Below are 26,157 nucleotides of genomic sequence, written 5' to 3' on the forward strand. Positions count from 1 at the left end.
CTACTCGACCAAGATCGCAGTGTTGTCGTAGAGAACCCAACTTTCATCCCCAGTAATCAACTGTTTTAAAAATGGCTCCCTTTGATTGTGTTGAATTACCAAATCGCATGTCGAGATTCGATTCAGGAGATTGCTCTTCGTCAGTTGATGGGGGACCCACACTTCGTAACGATTAACGTACCCAAGCTTTGTCAAATGCTCATGAATCGTTGTTCGCGGGATGTTTAAAGCATCTGTTATCTCACGAACACCAGACCTTGGGTTTTCATCGAGGTAGGCCTTGATAAGGTCAGTATCAGTGGTGGATGGACGTCCGCTGCGATCTTCATCTTTCAGATTAAAATTTCCGGCTCTAAACCTCCTAAACCAATTCCGGACTGTTTGAACAGTTATAGACCGATCACCATAAGCGTCACAAATCTCCTTTGCAGTGCTTTTAAGCGTGCTATCTTTTTTAACACGTTGACTGCCATGACACTCGTATTAGGGTGTCAGCAAAGTTTCTGGTCAGGCCACGAAATCTATATTCGAGTGTCGCTTATTCGTCTACTTGCGAAGGATCGTCGTAGGTATTTGAAAAGATATTCCATAATAATAAAACTGTTGAATCGTTATAAAAGTAATACGAAAATGGTTTATTAAAAAAATTATTTAGCATGTAGAACTTTAAAGCATTCTATACATAGCTGAGGTTGGTCGGGACAATTTGGACAATAAGTTGTTGTTTTCTTCAAATTCTTTCGTGCCTTTGTTCGGTCCATTCGACGTCTTTTATTTGCATAACATAGTTTGCATGCGCGTCTAATGCCTCTTCCGGAATCATAAGCCTCGTAAAAGCTTTCTTTTTCACTGCTATCTGACTCGCTAAGAAATAAGTTTTCAATTTTTCTTTTCGACATTGTAACGAATTAGGGCAGAGATTTTAAGTTATACCGTTCGTTGCTCTGCCGAGATTCAAACTGATTTTGTAGAAAGTGGAGAAATGAGAAACAAATGCGAAGGAATGGAAACAAAAGAAACGAGAGGTAAGACCACCGGATGAGCGATTCGCATTATGAAAATATCGACGGGAGTACCGAGCAGAGAACGCTTGGTATTGCTGCACGCGTGGCCTGACGGAGATTTTTTTGAAAACAGGCGTGGCAGTCAACGTGTTAAAGCAGTGAAACATAACGTGACGAAAATGCATCTTTTGGTATTCCATCTTTCACCACGCAAAAAACGCTCGATACATTTTCCACTAACGTCGAGAACCGTTCTCTTGCCTTACCAAAGGATAATTAATGGTCACGCGATTGATGGTAGAGTGATTTGGTGGTTTGTTTACTTAAGCAGAACGAGATAAGGCCGCGAGCGGCGAACGCAAAAAACTTTCCAGATGACCTAATGTTTACGTTTCCTTAGGTTAGCCTATGTTTACGTTTCTACGTTTATTCGTTTATTTTATTTGTTTTTCTTTGGTATCCAACTAGTGATATGTTACGTGGGAAATGATGTATTGCGGTATACCATTGATTAATAGACCTACTAATTCTATCAATACGCACATAAAGTTGAAACCTAGAATATGTAATCAAACGATGCTCATTTTATACTCAGTGGCACGAATCAAAGCAAAGCTCGTTTCAATAATTAATAATGCTTTGTTTTCTGTAACTGCGTTGCCTAGGTTTCGTGGCCTCACATTAGATCCGTGAAAGGCGATAATTCCTAGAACATGGAACTGCGTATTTCCACGATGAACCTTTGTGGTATCGTATTGCCTTTGTGAGATTCAATGTAACTGTACGTAGTTATCATCGTTGCTGCGCCTATCAAGCAATCACGACCCTTCGTGTATCCTCAGCGCTCCATCTCTTTGCTTGTTCATATTGTTTAGTTGGAAAATTCATTAGAGAACTAATTACACACGATATACGGTCGGTGAACAGGGATTGCAAAGCGGAAATAGGCAACGATTTAATTTATCCGTTCCTCATTCGCAATGAAACTGTAAGTATGCTGCAGGCTGAATGTTTGAAATCACTACGTCATTTCCTCGCTCCATTAAAACTCATAGAAATTTAAAAGAATATTAGTTTAGAATACTAAGGTCTTTTTGATAAAAAATAAAGATGATAAAGAGAACCTTTAATACAAAATTTATTTTGATAGTAGGGAATAGTAACCGATAAGAACCCCAGAATTTATTATCATTGCTAAATGGTTGATTAATTCATAATTTTATTTTATATTTTAATAACGATTTTCTAGAAAATGTACATTTTTTAATTGTGTCACTATTATAGCGGACCACAAGATTAAGAAAAGATCAGTTTAAAATTTTGTAATCTTAAAAAACTTTCGTAAAAGATATGACCGAAGTAAGGCGTATTAATATTAATATTTAGTGGATTAATTCCAAATTAATAATAAAATTGGAAAATGTTCATTCTAAATTCAATTTACATAGATACAGTTGAAAAAATGATCCTAAACTTCTTGGCCGATCTTGCGTCTTTATTTATCCGATTGTTATCGTTCAGAAACACGTTTTCAAAAAAGACATCGGAAGATCTTTAAATCATTAAATGATCAGGGAAATAATGCTAATTCGTGCAGTCGACTATGAAAAAAAAAAAAAACGGAATATAATCGACTTTTTTGCTGCCTGGAACGAAAACGTAATCGCGAGACGGATGCTCTTTGAACGAGCTACGATCTTTTTCTTCTTTTTGGATATGCCACGGACGCCGTTATAAAAATTCATCTGGCTGCCTACGAACGAATTTAATGACGATGCAGGTTTGTGTAATGGCTAAAATTGAATGCAAAACCGCGACACCAGATCGGTTCGTTAAAACCGTCGGTTCCTATGTGTACACCGGTGTAACGATAAAATCCCTGAATAAACAACTAGGAAACATCAATTTCTGCTTTGTCTCTAAATAACAGCCCGTGGCGCGCAACCACGATTAACCCTTTGCATTCGGAATTTTATTTCAATTTCGTTAGCAGCAGCTCCCAACGCTTCTAAGTGTTTTATTTGAAATTTACTTGAACTAAAAAATAAGACAATTTAAATAAATAAAGTAAGAAAGAAATTCACTTAAATACCAATTTTATTCACACTGTTGTTGTATTTTGTAACTTTTAAGCGTATGATATATCCTGAAACAATTTCCAAGATGCAATCCTGGTTTTCTTTTTCACGTTTCACAAAAAATCCTTAATAAATGCGCCTTGGTATGTCACCAACGAAACAATCCACCGCGACCTCAAGATACCCACAGTCAAAGAAGAAATATACAAGTTCAAAAGCAGATATAACACAAGAGTAAACAACCATCACAACTCATTAGTCAGCCAACTACTTGACACGACGGATCAGACCCGCAGACTAAAAAGAAAATACCCTTTAGATTGAAGCATTAGATTCAACTAGAATCAACATAATATAAATTATTATAATCCAAGTTACTGTACCAAATGAAGTTACTTAAAATTCTCCTTGTGAATTGCTTGTAAATTGACGACCAAATAAAAAAAAAAGTTTCACAAAAAGAGGTGGGGCTGAAAGAATGTCGAGTAGGACTCGACAAAGGAGCTCCTAAGATAAAAACTGATGTCGAGTCACACTCGACATAGGAGTGCAAAGGGTTATAGTTCAACAAATCTGTTACGAACTGGGACATTTCGTGGCGTTTTCCAATGTAAATGGTGTAAATCGCGGAAGGATAATCTGATATGAAACTGAGTTTATTCTCTGGGGAATTGTAATGACTGGCGTCTTTTCTGAAAACTCGCAATGGTGCATTACTGAAACAGGATAATCGAGTAACAGATGAAAACCGAGTGCTTATTCAGGAAAGTAAAACATAATTATTCGAGAAAGAGATTGGTTAGAACCATGAAAACGTTCAGATGTTTCCTTTCACGACGGTTTCTTGAAAGGAAATCTATTATGATAGTCGAGCAACAATTAAGGGATATCAATATCAATTCCCACAAAGGAGCAACCAGGCTTTTGGAACGCCGGCAATAATTCACTCGGCTGGATCGCTTATTCACGCTGAATTTCATCTTCGTCTGTGCTGGCCGATGCAAGTCGATCATCTCGAAACCTCAAGCACATTCGAATGATCGAGTTTCATAACGACGACTCGAATAAAGCTACCTGGAATAGTACAAATGACAGCATCGAACGTGTGTACAGTTTGATATTTTAACCTGCGAAATATATTGTTGTACAGGCTTTCATTGCAATCGAACACGATTAATTTTCGTTTTTTTAACGCGAACAAAGAATGGTCCTGATACGGCAAAATTGGTTACTAAATTATTAAATTATTTAATTGGTTATAAATTATTATTGTGTTATTTCTATTTTGAAATATGTTTCTGATTATTTCATTTTATATTTAATGAACAATATCTTGTCCATAATCCGATCTTGATCCCAATCCTGGTCTTAAAAATGTAATTTAATTCTTTCGATTATTATCCAATCCTCGAAAATGATTAATAGTAATGGTTGATACAAATTTAATTTATTTAATCAAAGAGGTAGCAATAAAGTTGTTTGAACAAAGTGCAGTGTATTGAATGAAACATTGTCCCGATCCCATTTATTGTCACAGACCATCCATCCACTTTTAACATTATCGACAAACAGTATTTTCACGTCATTTCGAATCATGAAATTATATCAATGGCGAATATCGTTGACGCTTGTTATAATAATAATATGCACCAATCGTAAAAACATCAATTTTATGTTTCGATCGCTTTAGTCATTTTTCACACAATTAATTGTATGATTTAAACATTAGGAATCATCGACAAACATGCATATGAGATATTCGTATTAATTTTACCGAACCATACTAGAAGCAGGGTATTGTGTTTGACCTTAATGTATGTACGTGTGTAGGTGTGTTTGTGCTACTGTAATTTGAAAACGGCTTAATCGATTCTAACTTTACAGATCTCAATCGATTCGTGTCCATCCCCGGAGTGTTGTACGTTATATATTGAAAAGATATTGAAAATATAAAATGACGGAAGATACAAGCTGGTAAAAATGTTCATGTACCTAAATCGTTGAATTCAGGAAGAGAATGCTGTGTCAGACAGCTATAGTATTTGTAGAGTTTAATCGTCATTGTGATAATTTTTAATCAGCGGCATTTTTAACCCTCTGCACTGCGACTTTTATTTCAATTTCGTTAGCAGCAGCTCCCAGTGCTTTTAAGTGTTTCATTTGAAATTTACTTTAACTAAAAAATAAGACAATTTAAATAAACAAAGGAAGAAAGAAATTCGCTTAAATACCAGTTTTATTCACACTGTTGTTGTATTTTGTAATTTTTAAATGTATGATATATCTTGAAACAATTTCCAGGATGCAATCCTGCTTTTCTTTCGCATGTTTCACAAAAAAGGGTGGGACTGAAAGAACGTCGAGTGGGACACGACAAGGCAGCTCCTGAGATAAAAACTGATGTCGAGTTACACTCAACATAGGAGTGCAAAGGGTAAAAGGTTACTTATCTAAATTCGGTAACTGTACCAGTTAACTGCTTAAAAATATCCGAATGTGTAATTATCTCATATTTCTGAGTGAGACATACATATTGTCTTCTTTTAATTTTTTTAATTTTGCACAGTCGGGTATCATTTTTTAAAAATATTAATTTTTTTATCTTATGCGTTGAATATTCTATTTGATATACTTTTTCTCACTGACTGATAGCATCACGCGTCTATTGTAATCGATGATAATTAATTTGATCGAATTTGTTTCTCTTCCTTGCCACTGCAATAAAATTAATAATGAGGAAACATTCGGAATTATATTGCACATATATTAATATTAGAAATTTTTTATGTGCGCGACTGAAACCTGTAGCGTATCTTTCATTCGTCTCTGCGCCACGTTTGATGAGATCAGCTTTAAGGTTTTAAACGAACCTCTAGCAAAGGCTCGTTAGAAAGCTTGCAAGCTTACAGCGCGCGGTATTCCCTTGTAGAGTGCTAGATTCCCCTTTGCTAAGTCCCGGGAGCAAGAAACCAGAAGAATCGCTAATTCCTCTAGGAAATACATGTCTTTATTTTAATTCTTCCCGGGGATGAAGGTGGATATATGAAGTAGCTTATAAAATATTTTCTGTTTTCGATAGTGTTGACGTTGACTGATAGAAGAACGAGTGGATGAATTTGTAATAGAAAAATATATTGAAATAAATAAAGGTAGAAGTATATTGTATAAGTTTATGCTAATCCAAATCCTCACTCTTATAGTGTTACAATACAATGGAATCGATAGGGAGAAGGTTCATATATTTATAGCAAAGAATATTACCAAAAAAGTTAGCCTTGTAGCTCTAACTAAAGGCTACAAGAAAGATAAATAGAAATCTATTTATTAGCTCTTTTGTTCCTAGACCTTGTAACCCAAAACATAGTTTATATTCAAGGGCACAATAATATGGACCTCTCCTTATTTAGAATACTTTTGTTTCACTAAATTCTATTTTCTGCGCAACAGCGGTCTCCAAGTCACAGATATACAAAAATAAAGACGTAGAGTTTTTCTTGAAGTAATTACTTCAACAGATAGTATTCCATCTTTGGTGATTTCTAGATGTGATACTAAGGAATTGTTAAATTAATGCAATGCTAAAGTACAAAGTTAATACCAAAAAAATTAAAATGAATGAAGTGCGAAAAAATATACAATGAAGGGGAGAAACAATATGTTTTTCATCAATATTTTTCATCAAAAATCATTGAAATCCTCAAAATTGTACCGTTATTAATCTATACAAATAAATTGTGGATTCTACTTCCTATTACACGCCACGTTGTTGGTTAATGAAAGATATCCACTAATAATTATTAATTTTCGTAAAAATTATTTTTTAACAATTGTCTGATTATTATAAAGTATTTATGAGACTACTGTGTTTCGTTTCAATTATTTCTGTGGCCAGTGCCTGTCTTTTATCAATAATAGAAAATAATCTCTCGCTCTATGGATTTCGCTTCGACGAAACTTTCCCAAAGTACACTGTTCTATCGTGATGGAATTGAGGCTTAGTGTAGGAATGTACATTCGGAGAAACAATGCTATCAGCCGAAAAGGAGAAGTCGAGTAGTGACGGAATCCAGTTGTCTAAGGAATGAAGAATTACTCCGATAAAATGTTCAGCGGAAGGCAGACGCTAAAAAGAATTTCAAGAGTAAAAGGAGTGGCACGGCAACATCGGAGGAGGAATTTCAGTGATGACAAAACAGGGTCAAGACACCGAAAGGGGAAGTTCTAGCAATTTACAAAGAACACTACGATTGTAGCAATCAGAAGTAACGATAACAATGAGGTCAGGAACGACACCACAAGGATTCACTCCAAGATACTACAATAATATACTGCTGTACTACATACCACAATAACTGTAATACTACAAGAACTAAAATGTAATGAAAACTAGCAAAATATTATACAAGAAAAAACAAAGTTTACAAAATTGAAGATACAATTAATTTTAACGAAGCTGATTTTGAGATTTCTATTATAAGATATCTTGTGATTTTAAGAAGCATAAATCCGAAATTTAAGAAGCAGAGGTACAAAAGTAAGGTGAAATTCAACTACATTATTCAAACGAACGTTGAAATCGTGAAACGTGCTAATATTTACGACGAGCTCAATCACGTTGATTCTTTGTCGTTCTCGCGTACGAATACAACTCGCCCCAATAAATTGACTGTATTGGCGTTTGTTCGCTCTCGGCCCATTTTCCATCGGTCGGAGTTGGTCCCTTTAAAAGCTCGAGTACGAACAGCCCGACAAAATAAGCGAACTCGACGACCACGATCAGGCTGAAACCGACGAAGATGCCGCAAATACCGCTAGCTTCACCTGTAAAACGTCGATCGAACGGTTAAATTACTTCCTCGACCACCTAGAACCGAATTAGGATACATTAAGAAGGGAAGACGGAAAAAAAGTGAAGAATATTTTCAGAAAGAGGCAGAGGTTCTGAGGTATATTTGCATCATTATCATCCCCATTATATCATGTAATAAATAAAGTATCAAGGCATATGCAAATTTATATTTTTATAAAGCAAATAAAGAAACAGAGCCTAAGAGATTTGTTTCATCTATCAATAATCCTTTAGGATTTCTATAAATGCAGAACTGTAAATAATTTAGCGACAAAATTCTCAATCCCTCGATATGTTTTGTTGAAGTGCAACTTAGTGTAACATACATGTGAATAGTGCACTCATGCCATCCAGTACAGTTATTTTTGTCACATTAGAGATTCACTGCTCCACATAGATTCACGGTAATTATTGGGGATAGAAGCAATCTTATCGTCATATTTCAATGATCTATGAAGTGTAGTATAACCCAGAAAGGAAAAGAAAATGATCAACATTCTGAACAACTTTTCCTTCTACATACGTACAACCGCCGTTTAGACTTATTTTCCAAGATATTCGCAAACAATTTAGTTAAGTTCAGTTATGATTACACTTCATCCTTGAATAGACGGCTACACATTTATGTAGACCAATGAGATAATCATTTTTAATACTGTGTTAATTTGGGCAGTCGCCAACGTTTGCGACAAATAATTTTCAATGAATCGATTGATATATGTAACGCATATGTAGTATCGTGACATAATCTGAACTTGCAAGGAGTACGAACTACAGTGCAGATAGAAAGTGCAAGTGCTGATGGGCCAGAAGGTATGGGAAATTTCCATATCACATTGGGCCCAGCGACATGTCCGTGGCCCTTCAGAAAAGTGGGTGCTTGAAAGGCGAATGTGACCATATTTGGTCGTCCACGACTTTAAAAACGTGTGTGTGGTGAGAGTACGAAAACAGTTAAAAAGGATCGCTTTGGTGGAAAAAGAGGTTGTTGTTGTCGTTGGTTGATGTAAGCTGTAAATTGTGAGTTATCGTTAGTCGTTAGGAGTTGATTAGTCGTATTGAGATATGTGTAATTTTGTATGCTACACTAGATTAGCCACGTAGTAGTGACACACATATATGAGTACGAGTGTGTTGGAGTATGTGCATCTCGTAAAACAGATGAATGCAACTGTTTCGTTGGTAGTGTGGTATAGAAGATGCTGAGACAAAGAGAGTGCTGAGACGCGTGCAAATGTGTATCGACGAAGATCTTGTAAATCACATATTAAATAAATCTGAAACTATTTTGATATCAANTTCTAAGTGTAATTTAAGTGTTCGTATACATTTATTTCGGCGTTTAAGATCCACAATTCTCAACAAATTACTCTAATTGTAATATATTAAAAAATAGTTTTAGTTAAATAATTATAGTTCTCTGTTATATCATTGTAAATAAATACGTAAAATAAAATCATTATACATATACTTACTGAAAAACCATAAGTCACGGAAAAATCGTTTACAGAGAGAAAAATGTCTAAAATAAATTGTTATATAACATATATAGCATAAAGCAGAAATTGCTTTATAACTTGAAAACTAAAGCCGAGCGACGATTGTGAGATCGCCCCTATTTCCAATAATTAATTACCAAAGCTATTTCAATTTTAAGTATTTTGTAATCTGTGATACAGCTGTAAACAAATGTAACCAATTTTCTGTGTACCACTCCAATAAAATTCATATCTTCATTGCTACAACTGAAGAAACGTAATAAGCAGGGATTTATTTCATAGCCATAATATCATTCTTTGAGTAATTCGTATGTTTTTATGTTTTACACCTTTTGCCTTTCTGTAAATGCGTTAATATCTACCGTCGAGTAATAAAATTCTCAGTCCCTTTGTGTATATACGTTTAACACTGAATTTCCATTAAACTTTTAATGCCGTTACTTTGTTACTTTGTTACACGTTACTTTGTGCAAAAGGTGTTTATATTTCCTCGTTACAGCTACGTAATATTATGTCATCGTGCATCACGGGACAAAAACGTTTCCTCTCCTATCCCGTTACGCAAAGGAAGAAAGCGAGTGAATTTTCCTAACGAAAAATGTATGTTCTTTATCCCGAGTGCATTATATTACTTGTAACCGGTACCACGAGCGTATGTACATAGCACAATGGATCAACTCGTAGCTGTTTCCCCGTTTTTATTTCCTTCTTTCGAGTCACTGGCCAACAGATTACACCCCCGTAGAAACCTCGCGTTACGAACCTTTCGTTACACAATGAAATCGTGTGTATTTTGTGATCTTCGCTTTTTCGCTTCTCGAATTTTGCCCTGGGAGTTTCCAGGGATGCTAGTGTCGCTAAACGAAGTCTCTTAACCTCGTTTTTTTTTTTTTTACCCTTGAATGTTTATTTTGCATCGAACACTTTGAGCTAAAAATTTAAATGCAAATGGAAAAGGGGAGATCTCCTGGAAATTTGATGAATTTGAAATGACCGATGCTCGAGCTTGGACAATACTCGAAACGATAAAAGATAAACGAAATAGAAATGTATATTATTAATCGTAAGAAAATATTAGCTCATTTTACTTAGAGAATTTATAGAGAAAGATTATATTGAAGATAAATTATAAAGGTAGAATCGGAAAAAGGTGCGAATAAGTCGAAAATATAGAATACAATTTTTCATATGAAGCTTTGTTTTCAAGAAAATTAATTTTAAATATTCCCCTGGTAAGGAATTCTTTTGAATTATAAGGGATTTGTGAACTAATAATCCACGCTTATGTTTGTGTTTATTATGGCGGAGAATTAAAAACACCGAGTGATACGAAATATTCATGCACGATGAACCTTATTATTTTAGAAATTGTTAAATTTCTCGTTCTACTCTAAATACACAATAACTATAATAAATAATAAATACAAATTCATTATGATAAATCATTCTGAAATTAAGTTTCTATTATTGTATACAATTTATTATATCATTATGTATATTGGCGTAAAATTTATGCATTCATTGTCTGTTCTCCACAACAATATGACAAACATAAGTATAAGTAGAACTATTAATTCACAGCGAGACGCGCTAACTCTCGTCAATAAAATATTTAATCTCCATTTTTTAAAATAAAGCTTCATCAAATTAAAGTAAGGACAAATTTTATTCTACGTTTTCAAGTTATTTCTTCATCTAGAATCAATCTTTTCCTGCTTGCTTTAAAAATACTTTAATTTTAATATAGAATTCACTTACCCATAACTTCGTACCAACGATAAATCACGTCTTGCTTCAATTTGATTGTACCAAAGTTGTTAAAATATATCGTCAACAGTGATTGATTCTTGATTTCCACGTCAGTTCTTCGAATTTAAAATCATACCGTTTATTACAAGATGATAGAACCCTTAAATAGATATTTACTTACAAAACTTCGGCAACGTGTTGATTAGACTCCAAACCAGACATAGCCATCCTCGCATTATATTTCACATGGCTGCATTCAGGATAACAATTATAGCAGTACAACGTCTCCGTTTTATCCATATTTTCATCGTTATTATATAGATTTTCATGTGGCACCACGGAAAACCATGTAGCTGTAATTTAAATACCAATCAATTTGTAGACTTAGTTTTATCCTTATAATATAATCAAATACATATCATCGTTGGAATACACAGGGAATGATGAATTTCGTAGCGTTACAATTAATCATGGAAAGTTCATTAATTAATCAATTTCGTGTAGAGACCATGGCACAATGATAACTCGGCCGGACAATTCAACGTTGTTACATGATTGACGTAACGAGAATTTCGACGGTGCTTACATTTATGCTGCGACAAGCATGGCACATCTTCCAAATTGCAGACCCTTCTAGATTCTGGAAATAAAGGAAACAAATATTAAAGGGAACTTTTTAATATTTTGAGAACACCAATAATTACCTACGTAAGATAGCTTTAATTAACTATAAATGAGAAAATTTCTAATCCTCACAAAGGCACTTGGGAGGAAATATTAGAATGAAAGGCGCTGAATATGCTTTTTTTTTTATTTATTATTAATTTACGATCAATTCTCGCATTGAGAATTTTCAGTAATTTTCTCTGGCGTGGCCCAGTGACATGGTTAATTATTTATAATAAGTTAATACTTATTATAGATAAGTATTATAAATAAGTAATTATTACTTAATATAAATATCTAATTAAATTTTATGCTTAGGTTTAACGGGTAGTATTTTTTTAGTCTGCGGATCTGGTCCGACATGTTAAGTAATTTAGTTATTAGGGGGTTCCCCCTATGTTTGTTGACTCTTTTGCTATATCTGTTGCTATATTTAGTTATTTCTTCTTCGACTGTGGGTATATTGAGGTCGCGATGTATTACTTCGTTGGTGACATACCAGGTTGCATTTATTAGGGATCTTAGCGTTTTCCATTGGAAGCGTTGAAGTATTTCAATGTTGGAACTGAATATGCTGAATCGGAAAATACAGCTATTCGTAGTGTGGAATTATTGAAGAAATACGATTAAAAGACATTTGCAAAAGAAAATTGTAAAAGACGAAGAATGATGAAAACTACACGCAACCCTGTTTGACGAAACTACTTTGAACAAAAGCATTTGCGAGTCGTGAATAATAATATAATATTAAAATATTATGGATAATAATATTAAAAAACGTTAATAAAAATATGAAAAATAAGTAAAATAAGAAGAATATTAATCATACTATTAAAAATACTAGAATGATTCGATCTGAATTATTCAAGAAACGCCGTGAATATCGTAGCGCGGAACCTAATGAAATGGTTTAAAACAAAGATAAGCTTAAAGTTCTCTCGCAGTGTGATATTAGAACTACCTGAACTTTGGGAATGCACATTCTGGTTGGTGAAATTGTAACAACTTTGAACCATCTCGGGAAGACCTCGTTAACGAGTCGGAAAACAAATGGTGCGAGACTTTAATTGAAATTAAATTGAAGCAGCGAAGCATTTAGAATACTTTCTAGCTTGCTCCATTCGTTCCAAGAGTATTATTATTTTAATAAGCGACATGGCAACATTAAGCGTTTTAAAGAACGAGAGGAACGATATGAAACTATTGTCGGATTTACGACAGAATTGTAGCAATCTTCTTTCGTTTCGTTTAATACCCCATTTCGTACGATCCGCTTTAATGCTTTAAGTCGTTGGGAAGCTCACCGGTAAAAAAGGTACCTCGGCAGATGGGCCGAGTCTCGTAGCTTCTAATCTCAGGAGAAAGAGCAGGGTGCTGTTAATGTCTTGCAAAGGCCTCAGCCAGTCTACGTCGTCGCGGTTCATTTCGACGCAGAGCGAAAGTGAAAATAGGAAATGGTGGAGGACCCTTTCAACGTTTCTCACGCTTCGCGGTGTCGACCTTGTCGCGCCTGTCTCTGCTTTTAAAACATTACGCGTTGAAATAACGGGGCTGCTGGGAAAGCACGATCCTGCGTTTGCCTTGCTTGTTTTCTCGGTTAAGGGATTAGAATTCTGGAACGCGCCAGTTTCATGGAATCTTGTGGGAAGAATTAGTAATAAGCATGTAACCACTCCTAATTTAAATAAATTAGAGAAACCCTAGTTTCATTAAATTAATATCCATAGTTCTATTTTGTGTATACATATATATATATATACATGTCGGATTATCGTTAGAATTGAGGGCGCGTAACAATTCTTCATTTGAATTAGCCATCGTTTTGTACAACAGAGATTATATTTACAGGTATACATGTAGCAATGTTATTTTATTAGTTTTTTTTTTATTATTTGTTTAAATTTTACAATTTGTCCAGTAGGACATTTGGTAAAATATTATAGCTTAAATATACATAGCATGTGGATGGTCATCCCCAGCGGGGTACCATCTTCGTGTTTGTTAAGTTATATCTTTTGTGAGATCAGCTGGGTGTTTCCTTCTCAGTCTTCTTTCTATGCTTGATGTGTTGATCGTTTCCGCAGCCAGCCGGTTCGGGTGTGTTGTTATTCTTTCTCTGTATCTTTCCGCGCATCTGGTAATCTCCTCCTTGACCGTTGGTATTCCTAGGTCCTTCCGAATATCCTCGTTTCTAACGTACCATGGGGCGTTTACTGTTGTTCTAAGAATTTTTGCTTGTAATGTCTCTATTTTGTTTATATGGCTCATTGCTGCTGTCCCCCATAGTGATATTCCGTATGTCCAGATTGGTTTTATGATCGTTTTGTATATGTTTAATTTATTTTCTATGCTTAGTTTGGATTTTCGACTTGTTAGCCAATGCGTGTGTCTCCTTGTTGTCTGTATTTTGTCTATTATTGATTTAATATGCTGTTTCCATGTGAGTTGTGTGTCTATGTGGAGTCCTAGGTATTTGACTTGTCTTGTTTGCGTTATGTGCATGCCGTTCAGTAGGACGTTTGGTGTCATCTGTTTTCGCAATGTGAATGTAATATGGTTGCATTTGTTGGGGTTTGCTTTCATTTGTTTAATTTGCAGCCACTTTTCTATTTTTGTGATGTGTTCTTGTAGTAATGTGACTGCTGCTTTTATTAGTTTGTTTGAGCATTTACCATGCTCATTTTTCCCTTAACATACCTTGGTAACGCTCACAACACTCCTTGACAACATTAACATATCTTGACAACGCTAAAAAACAATTACCCCTCACGCCACATTCTTCCCTGATGTCACAAACATCAAACCCTGATATCCCACAACTTTGGTCATTCTGACAAACACATCTGCCCTCAGATGTGCCCATCATTACTAATTTCACTTATGCTCCTGATTTCTTGGTATTCTGCATCGACTAACAACCTCAATGGATGACGATTATCCTTCGCTGTCTTCAAAATCGTCATCTTCTTCACTATCCTCGTCAAACTCTAATGGTTTAACCCATGGCTTCATATGATCAGCTGCGGAGCTTGTTTTCTGCGGTCCTTCTCATTCACCCACTTTGATGACTTCGTAACGGTCTTTGCCCTTTACCGATGTTACTTCGTATGGACCCAAAAACTTTGGTAGTAACTTTGTACCTGTTCCGAACTGAGACGTTTTATTGCTACTAAATCACCAATTTTATATTTCGTGGCAGTTTTACGACGTTTATTGCATGTTCTTTTGTTTTCTTCTTGGATTTTCGCAATATTTCCCTTGGCCACTAATCTCATCTTCTTCAAAAATATTCACCAGTTCTTCGTCTATCAGTTGCTTTAATTCTTGATCTCCTTTAAGTCTTATTTATTCCCCGATTAGTAATTCAAATGGTGTCTTCTTAACACTTCGGTTATGACTTGCATTTATAATTTGTTGCACTCTACCCACGTATTTCCACCATTCTGCTGGATTGCTTAAAGAAAGTTTCGTTAGAACAGGTATAATTGTTTCGTTCATTCTTTCCACCTGACCATTTCCACGCGGTATACCCGTAGTTGATATTTTCGTTATCTTCACCCGTAAAAGCTCCTAAGGTGTCTTGAACATCTTGAAAACTTAATGTTGTACGCCTACGTATTTTTCTACGGCATTTGTCACAATTCTAATGTACATTTTGCGCGCTCCTTCTGCGTTCTCTTTCATCGTCTTCCGTTTCACTTTCGTAGTCACTTTCTTCTTCCGACGACGCATCTTCTTCTTCCATGGCCACCTGTAGACGCTCACGTAATTCAGCTTTTCTTCCTCTCGTCTCTAGCCCCATACTAGCAAGACGTTCTCTTAATTCCTTTGTCCTAAGCCTCTCGAGATCTTCGCCTACATCTCGATCACACCTAGTTTTTGGTATAGTCCCCGAACCTCCGTGGATCCTTCACCTTTGAGATTTGGTTGTCTAGCATTACACGCTCGATTTAGCTTGGCCACCAACACTGACCTTGCACCAGATATCGGTAGATTTAACTGAGCAAGCTTGTTTCTTAATTCTTCCAGCGTTAGATTTTCCTCACTTGAAAATTGTTCCTCTTCACAATTTGCCATCTTAGTCTTTTCAATAATGTCTTTGAATACACACGATATTATTCTCAACGGCTAACGATCTCTTATCACACCGCTTCCCGAAATTTAGATTAGCACGGTCTAAAATCGTCGGCACGAGCCCCCAATTTGTAGGAATGTTATTTTATTAGTTTGTAGGAAACAGTATGATAAACACAATATCGTTTGCACTCACACAAAATCGAATATAATACCCCGTTTCACTGATGTCACACTATCCCACATAAATATGACTTTTTACGAAGTTTGACGAATAACCGTGGTATTTGGACACGCGAGATGCTATTGACAATGTTCTTGGGGTTTTTTACATTTTTTCGAAAAAAGTTTAACTGAATGTAAATTGATGAATGTAATTTTTATATAACTTTTTCAATGGCTAACTTGGTCCATTATCCCAGATTAATATAGGTATAAAAATTATCGATTCTAGAATTAATCAATTTTTTTAATGAAACAATTTCAGTTCCTTTATTTATAGTCTGTTTTAAGCTAATTTATATATTAAAAAATTGCCTAGATAAGATAGGGAATGTCGGTAAAATTTTTATTTGCAACAATTTTTATAGCACTTTTTCTAAATTTAAGCTCATGGCAGATAATCGTGCGAATATTCTGATTATTCGTGACAACGAATAACGAGGTATTGATATATTTATTATCAATCTTCTTAATAGTAAATATATGTCGGGTTATCGTTAGAATTGAGGGCGCGTAACAATTCTGCATTTGAATTAGCCATCGTTTTGTACAACAGAGATTATATTTACAGGTATAAATATGACTTTTTACAAAGTTTCACGAATAACCGTGGTGTTTAGACACGCGGGATGCTATTGACAATGTTCTTGGGTTCAATAACGAATCCACGGTCAACAGGATAACTCTTTACTAAACGTAGAATACTTTGAAGCACAAAATACGTTTGCTGGGACGCTCGGTATATACTGCTCGATATGTAACTTTCCAAGGCGATCGCACGAATCATAGACCGATGAAAATTTTCCTCTCTTTACGATCGCGTTCGTTTGTTATATACTGGTTGGAAACATCGAGAAAGTTGCAATCGCCGTTGCTAGGCAGTTTCTGCCTGGAGTTTGATTATTAATACAACGTGTGTCCCATTATATCGACACCTCCGAGGCAAAATCACAGGTGGCCAGGCCCGTTCTCGAGGCCGTATGCCGCCACAACCACATTTCTAGGGAGAACTATACGACCACTGCACACCTCCATCAGGCAAAACGTCCATCCCGTGACCGTGGCTACGCTCGGCGACCAGTTGTGTCATCTCGAGCCCAATCCCACTATCACAAATCTCGAACAAATGCAATCGGATGGAATGACAACAATTGCTTAATTACGGCTATGATAGAACCTAGGCCAAAGTATCAGAGGATTTTCCCAAAATTCCAAAGGAAAGGCTCCGGTGTCCTTTCATCTTCGACATATATATTCAAATGAAATTCTTTTTTTTTAATGAAATTTTAGTTTTATTTCTTAAAAATATGATATACTATGAAAATATTTTTGTAATCACACCTGTAAATAAAATAGTGTGCCAATATCTTTTATAGCCACTGCATTACCAACCGGAAATTAAAGAGCAAGGAATCTGCATGAATGAATAGTAGAGATCAATGATAATAAAAGATAAAAATCTAAAAGTGAGCTAGTTTAGCTATGTAGAATGGAAATATGTAGGACAATGGCCTGATAACATTATGATATTTAACTGTGTCGCAATTCAACATGGGTATTTTAATGTTTGTTTCAGTAGAAAACAATACACGAAGGTTTCCTTACTTGAACAATACTCTAATTCAAGCTTTGTATTTCAAAGAAATTTTCTGAAAAAATTGTCATTGTTAATTACATCGAGCTCTTATAGAAAACCAACGAAATTCTTATTTGTTATTTGAAAAAAAAAACGCTTTATTTTGGAATGAGACTTTCTTTCTTTTTAACCCAAATTGCCTTATAGGTTCGACCCTTTTTTATCTACAATATCACGTCTATTTACTAATTTCAGTGTATAGAGAGATAACGAATCTTACCTCGATTAGGTAAAAAGAAAGGTATACACCTGCAGATTTTCCACATATCTTGCGTTTTGCAATCAACGATGCAGTCGCTGTAAGTGTAAAACATTCGAAGGGAGGTCATTTCATCCTCGAATACACAATCGCGTTTCTCCAGAGCATACGACATAATACTTCTTATGCTGTAGAACATGATTGCCTCTAGCTCGACGCTCCGGTGCACCCTGGGCGAGACCAGAAAGTCGATCACGCCTCCACTTGTCATGTCCGGATAATCGTATGGATTAAAGATCGTCACCTGATAGCGTAAAATCTGCCCATTAGACTTTCAAAATAAAATAAAAATACCGCTATCTGTCCGTCACTCGTCGTAGAAAATTTCAACATTTATGAATAACTACAAAATAATCGCGTCAAACTGACCAGCGACGAGTGAAATATTCACACGGTATATTTACGTCGTAGGCGAATCGTTTCTAGCAAGAGAAAAAGGAAACTGTAATTTGCATAATGCACCTCGGCTGTTGCGCGAGATAATCCTCACAAGCTACCACGATCCACATTTCTGGCGGCGCGATCACGACCGAGACTTGTTTCTGCCTAATTTCTGGTTGAATTTTCGCCAAATTATTTCGGAACTGACGAAACCCGTCTTCGATCCGTCGAAAATTGTCGACTAGCACGTGATATTAATTCAGAATTCCGTGGAAGATCGTTGTACGATCTGACGCAAAAGACCGATCGACAAGCAATTGATCATTATGATCACCGTCAACCTAGTTTGATAATATTTGACTTTAATAATCCATTAAATGTCGCGCACGAATACATCGGCGATGATATTATTCGAAGCTTTTAGCTGAATGTTAAACAGCTTGTTTCGAAGAATATCTGAGCGAGACGAGCAGCACAAGGAAGGAACGCCACGTCCATAGAATTAAAAATTCCGTAAGCGTTCCGTGCAGGCGCTAGCTTCAACTCGGCTGATGAAAAATTACCTTCCAGCCGGCGCTCGGGAAAATAGGGTAGAAGTAATCGTCCAGAAACGGTTCCAGCAATACCGACAGCCCGCCGTTCTCGGTCAAATTTTGCACCTTCATCGATTTCACTCGGTGACTGACCTCGCGGTTCCTGCGAACACGATCGATGAAAATTCACAAAGACACAACGAAAAAATGGCGACTCGCGTGCACGAAACATAGTTCTTACTAGCGAAGTAATTTCCATGCAGCGAGAAAGGAATGGGAGGGAAATTGCACCAAGGTTAACGCTAGAACTACCACACCAGTCAAGTTGACTGGTTTTACAGTTTTATTTTAAAATTCCTACTTTATGTTATGATGACATGTTAATGACCTTCGGGTGAATATAATGAATTCTATTTTGCCTTTTATGTATTCAAACTGAAAATAATTTTGTATTAAGGCTACTTATACCGGGACACTTGGTTGACTTGATTGATTGGTTGATTTTGACAGAAAATGACTGCTACTTGTCAAAGTGTAAAAGGGTTTATCGAACCCCAATTGACCAGTTTCCTCGTTTTCTACAACTTGCCACACGTTTTTAAAATTTTTATTGATATCAGTTATCAGGAAAATTCCAGATCGATCGTTGGGTCGCTAGATGTTGACATTAGAAATACCACAGCAGTCAGAATGACTGGTTCTAGAATTTTATAAATGTGTCAAGCCTCGTTTAGAGATCATGGTCCCAGATGAATTAATAATACCAAAACTGTGCAACATAACATGGAATTCTTTCCGTAAGAAAGTAATAAATCAATAAATATAAAAATACTATTACGTATTTTTTAAAGACCAGTGTCATTTTGACTGATTTTGGTAGAAATAGCTTCGTGTTAACTATCGGTAGTTGTAGTGTTAAAACGCGTACGAGACACGAAACGAACAGAAATTTACACGCGGTCGAGAGTACTGAAAAATAAATTTCTCGCACGCGGTTTGCGACGCTGCGCTGTGCGAATAAATGATTCATTGACAGGTCGCAAAGGGAATTTAGGTGGTCTAGAAACTCACAAATGCGTGTCGTCCCCTTTAGTCGCGTAATTGAAGGTACAACAGAAGCCGTCCTGCGTCTTGCGGAACGCGAACAGCTCTGAACAGTTCCGTTCCTCGTCATGAAACCGACACTTCGACAGCATGGAGGAACATTGTGGCGTCAACTGAAACGTTTGTCACGTAGACATTGGTTAATGGCAGACAGAAATTTCATCAAAGATGAAAGCACTGTTAGAGAATATTACGGAAAGTATTAGGTTGTCCGAAAAGTGTCTTTCTTTTATAGACACGTCTTTTACAACGATGCGTCTTTATACAAACATGAAACCTAAACCTAATCTAACGTTGTGATCTTTGTTTTGATAGAACAAAATGGATCTTACGTAATTCGATAAAATAATACGAAAATATTGTGCATCCATTATTTCCTTATAAAACGAAAGAAACTTTTCGGACGACCTAATACAGTAGTTTACAACAGCTGAAGGAATAGATGACACGAAATATTTGAATTGATATGATATTAGATTATTCGATAGGATTTGTTTATAGTTTCTATCACATATTTTATGAATGCAGAACGATAAACAACAAAAATACCGATCTTAACAAAATTACGTTCGGTCTAGAAAAGGCACTCGAGATGAAAAAGCTGGCGAATAGCAAACATTCTGATTTTAGCTCACTCGTTTCATTATGTCGGTGATGCTGTAATAGCCATTGTAAAACACAGTGAGAAGTTGGTCGATTCGATAGAACCGGTTTTGCGGTTTGAACTCCGAGTCGTAAAGATCGCCCAGTTGCGAAATCATGTTGAGAATCTCGTCGACGGGTAAATCGGAGATATTCGCCGTGAAGCTGAATGTTAATTAAATGGAACTTTGAACAAAATTACAAGGAATACCGGTTTTGATAAAAAGTTTATGCAAAACTCTTGTAAAATATGCAGCACGCGGAAAGAAGATGTAGATGCAATTTTTTAAATTGATCAGGCAAATTTTCATGAATACGGTTGGTCAATTGCGCGAGATGAATGAGTAAACGATGTAATATAATAAAACGTATTCGTTAGAAGGCTGTCGGCGATCGATGTTCTCCGAAACGTTTCGGTCAAAAATTAAATTAAAAATTCTATCTCATGAAAATTAACGGCTCGACGTTCCATACGCGGACAACCGGCCAAAGTATCCATGGAAATTAGTCGCAAATTTACATCAGATAGAATTACACGTATCGGCTTAAATATTTATCCTCGTCGTTATAAATCATGATTAAGTGAAAGAACGTTAGTTGCGATTTCAGTATTAATTAGTCGTTCATCTCTCTCGTGCTTTAGAGAAGGAGAAATACGACGCTATACGTTGCATATTAATGGGAATTTTTTTCAATGTAAATTTAAAGTAATTCTCGCTAACTGAATATTAATGGCCAGTTTTTGCAAATTCGAAGCTAATTAGGGACACGTTTTTGCGTTCCCTTTTAATGAACGCTTCCTTCCATCAACGCGAGCAACTTTCTAAATACACCGGCGCGGCACGATATTATCGCGATGATCCGAAAACTACGGAATAATGTTACGTGCTCGAAAAAAATACATCACCGGTATCCTTTGTTTAAATTATGGTTGTAGAAGTATTGGAACGAAGCATAAGTTTAGATTGTAGAGTGGAAAATTTGAAATCTAATTCAGAGAGAAGCGAATCGCGACGTCCATATTTTGCACTGTCAATTATGAAAATAATTAATCCGACAGATTAATATATAAACTGATGAATAAAAATATTGATACCGACCAAATTATCCTTGTAAAATCCTGCATAAATCTTTGTCTAAATTGTTCAGCAAAACATTGTATTATTTTCGAAACTGAAATTTCAATATAGCGTATAATTCAATATCGTTAGGCAGCTGAGAAATAAAAGTAAATAATAAAAAGTAGATATTAGATAAGATTGCAATGAATGCGAAATCGATACGAGAATCAAATCTAGGAACCAATACAGACTTGGGAAATTAATTTAGGAGCGGTAGAAAAACCAATGTGGAATTTTTATAGCAGTTACTCAGAATAAAGATTTTATATGACACATTTAATAACCGAAATCGAACATTGGAAAGAGGAGGGAGAAAAAAGGTGCAGATTATGTGGAAGGGAAGAAGAGAACCTGAGACATGTAATAGAAAAATGTGAAATAACAGGAGGAGCAAAGGACACGGAAAAAATATTGAATGAGACTGGGGAAGGACTAATGGACTTAAGAGCAATAATAGAGAAAAGAAGGGCAAAGGCAATACAAGACGGGGTGGAAGGACAGGAAGGTAGCACAGCAAGGAGGCAAAAAGACCAAAGTGGCAATAGTGTGTAGGCATAACTTGCAATAGTTTATAGGCATAAGTTGCAATAGAGTGTAATCATTAGTTTTAGATTAGAGGTAAGAGTATTTGAAGTGCAATAATGTGTTGTAAAAATCGAAAGTTTGTCCAAAGCCGAGAGGCACGGACTAAAATAAATAATAATAAATAATAATAACCGAAATCAATAGCCTAATTGTTTTTAATCCTTGAAACTTACAATTGGATAAAGAGTGAGATTTTTTTCAAATTTGTACAGAATTTTACAAGGATATCTAGTCTATTTATAAGGATTCCCTATTTATTAAAATCTACATATAAATTTACATATGAAAAAGGGATATTAATATGCTGTAGATAATGTACTGTTGAAAATAATAAATACATCGCATCATATTTCTCCGACAGTGCTTATAGGTCATGCTTAAACAAGCACTTGACAAATATCCATTCTCGATATTTCATGATAAATAATAAATATGCAGAACTGGGCATATTACAAACTGCTCTGTACGTAGAATATGCTACATATTGTACGTACATCCCTGTACTTTTATATATGTAGTTCTATTGTATAAGCATCTGGTGCTACTTTAAACTTTATATCCTACAGAAATATTTTCTCTGTTTTCGTTTTACAACAAAGTTACAAATTCGAAAGTTGAAACTTGATTTTAGCTATTATAGAGTGAAACTCCTAACGTTTGCTCATAAGTTTCCTCATAACGCTGATGCTGAAACTCGTCGGTGAATTTTCCTCGTTTCGAACGAATACGTAACAGCGGCTTTGTACGAAATAGAATTTTCGGGAATGCAGGAAAATAGCGGTGGAATTCGTTTATGAACGAAAGGCAATTCTAAACGCGAAGCCGCAGCTTCGGCCGCAATTGAAATTATTCGCGCAGCGCCATTCGGTGCTACGGGGTGTCCAATGAACCTAACCGCCCTGCGCTCGATTGCATTCTACTTCCTCCGCGGCTGCGTTTCGACCCTTCGTCAATGCCACTTGTGTTTATTTAATGTTAGACGGTGCTCACATTTCGTTTGCCAACTCCATCGCCGATCGACGACTTATTCGATTGATGCTGCAGATCGCTATGCCTTAAAAAAAAAAAATTTTCATGAAATCGTTTTCAAAGAACCGACAATTTCGTTGAAAGTTCCTTGCTTTATGATTTTTTTAATTACTATTACTCAAGTAAGCGAGTGTTTATTATAATCCATGCTTATTATACATACATATATATGTATACACAAAATAAGACAAATTATAAATAAGGACCAAGTAATGAAAAAGAATATATAAAAATTTGACTAAATCAAACAACAATTTGCATGATTCCAAGAGAAGAAATTAGTTTAACAAAAACAGAATTCACTAACAGAATAAATAGAACCACAGAATAAACTGACTAATAAAATCGTTCTCAAAGAATCGACAATTTCGTTGAAGGTTCCTTGCTTTATGATTTTTTTAATTACTATTACTTAAGTAAGCGAGTGTTTATTATAATCCATGCTTATTATACATACATATATATGTATACACAAAATAAGACAAATTATAAATAAGGACCAAGTAATGAAAAAGAATATATAAAAATTTGACTAAATCAAATAACAATTTGCATGATTTCAAGAAAAGAAATTAGTTTAACAAAAACAGAATTCACTGATAGAATAAATAGAACCACAGAATAAACTGACTAATAAAATATTGACACGAAAATGGACTTTAGTAGAGTTAAATAAAGAGAAAATGCTCTTGCAGTAAGAGTAAAGGTTCCAAACAATTTCTGCCAGATAGTAACTTTGGAAAGCTTTCAGGCATTTTAGCTGGACGTTCATTTTACTTCTGAAGAAACTGCAGCAATTTTCGAAGTAGTTGGAATAAACGATCTTTCGATATTGAAGCATCCAGCTTGTCTCGTAAAAACATTACTCGGTCCCATTTTTAGACAATGGCACAGCTAGATGTACAAAGGAATGTTTAATTTACCTGGAAAATTTAATTTGTATGTGGGGAAATATTCCGTTTCGACGCTAGTGAATAGCGGATTCTCCATAAATTCGAGATACCCGTAATAAATCGTGCAAACCATAGCGGGCACCGTGACTGCGTATACCAGGAACCATAGCGTTCTGAAAATATCGTTCCGGAAAACTCGATCGGATGAATTTTTCCGCGTGCAACCGCGCGAATTTCAGTTAACAAGTTTTCTCTCCACCCCGTCGTAAATTCTAAATATTTACATCGTGGAATAGGCTTTCGTCCAACGTTACGATACGGCAGTACACAGGCTGTTTCAAAAAATGTAGCATGCGTACTCATTACGTGAAACAGATACGTTTGCATAAATATGGCTCTAAAAATTTGCCAGTCCTGAATTATTAGAACGGTGTCACCGGCGATAGCAGTAGTTTAGTTTAAATTTAAATCAGGTTAACATGAAGTTTATTTTAAGATTGAACGAATTAATCGAATAAGAGAATAAAGTAGTGCAATAAAGTGTTCCAAATGACAGTCTAAGACAAGAGATAGTTAATAAGTATTTAACAATAAGTAAAATTGAATATACCCAAACTGTCATGAAACAACTAACACTTTGACTGCCACGTCGAGACCACACGTTTCGCTTAGAATGGCACGGGAGTATTTTTATTATTCAAAGCATATAATTGCAAAATAATAATAAATTGATGATGCGAGACAACATTCTTCTCCAATGACCGTTTATCTTATTGGTGGTCACGGGTGACCACCGTGATAACAGTTGATGGCGACATATTATAACGAGGCTTCGTTTATTTTAACAAACCATTCGCATTTGTTATTTCATCGTAAGCAAAACGTGCAGAATATATTGTTGAAACGTGTACAAGATGTTAGTAAACAGTATTTACACATTCTATATATAATAGTAAAGGTGGAGAGACAAGCATGACATTTTTATCATTTCGACGAAACATTCGGCTGAAATAGTAGAGGTCCGCAAAAAATATGTTTGTGATAAACCAATGGCAGTGGTAGATCACAACAGAGGAAACTGTGCAGTAGATTTATCGGATCAAATGATAGCATATTCTACACTACATAGAAGAACCCTCAAGTGGTATATAAAATTAGCTCTAGAGTTATTGTTAAATACATCAATTTCAAACGCGATGATACTCTATAAACAAGCAACAATCACAAAAATCAAGGTATCAGATTTTAGAATGGCACTCGCGATGCACCTTACACAGTGCCATTTACCAGAGCCGTCAAATATACCTATTCGACAAAGATCGCGACACGAGATGCAGAAGAAAGAAGGGCAAGCGCACCTGGGGCGAAAAGTTTGCAGAGAGTGCTATAAAAAAAATGTTAAACAGTCAGGGTCAAAAATTGCTAAGAATCGGACCAAAAAGGTGACCACCTATCGTCCAGATTGTATCGATGAGCCACATTTATGTTTAAAGTGTTTCAACACAGTGCACTGTTAGATGCAACATTTGTTCTCTTTTTTTTTATTGATGTTCTAATAAAAATGTTTAATCGTTCAATGGGACACTTTTTATTTCAAAGTATCTTCTATTTATCGGTTATATTCAAAATGCCGTGACTGTCAATTTTCATTCAATTTTTACAATTGTAAGAAGTTCACCAATGACCACCGTGGCCGGTCATATATTACCAACGTAGCAGTCAAAGTGCTAAACGATTTAACAATACTAAACGAGTATTATTAACTATACTGTGACCGCAACCTTTGGAAACAGCTGTATACAGTATCTGTATAAGCGTCGAAATTGTTTCATC

At 35.6% G+C, this 26,157-nt stretch overlaps 1 protein-coding gene across 1 annotated transcript; it reads right to left on the reverse strand.

Moving 5' to 3' along the window:
- LOC122568169 (sodium channel protein Nach-like) lies at positions 1-24,457 on the reverse strand. Its single transcript, XM_043727582.1, has 11 exons — positions 24,355-24,457; positions 23,393-23,456; positions 20,690-20,861; positions 20,022-20,167; positions 18,981-19,113; positions 17,998-18,280; positions 11,766-11,819; positions 11,361-11,532; positions 11,189-11,295; positions 7,729-7,903; positions 1-361 (listed from the first exon to the last, which is right to left on the reverse strand). Exons 1-11 carry the CDS (start codon positions 24,455-24,457, stop codon positions 1-3), a joined length of 1,770 nt encoding a protein of 589 aa, XP_043583517.1.
- Between the last annotated feature and the right edge of the window lie 1,700 nt (positions 24,458-26,157).

This window comes from Bombus pyrosoma, linkage group LG1 (assembly GCF_014825855.1).
Source record: "Bombus pyrosoma isolate SC7728 linkage group LG1, ASM1482585v1, whole genome shotgun sequence".
Taxonomy (NCBI): Eukaryota; Metazoa; Arthropoda; class Insecta; order Hymenoptera; family Apidae; genus Bombus; species Bombus pyrosoma.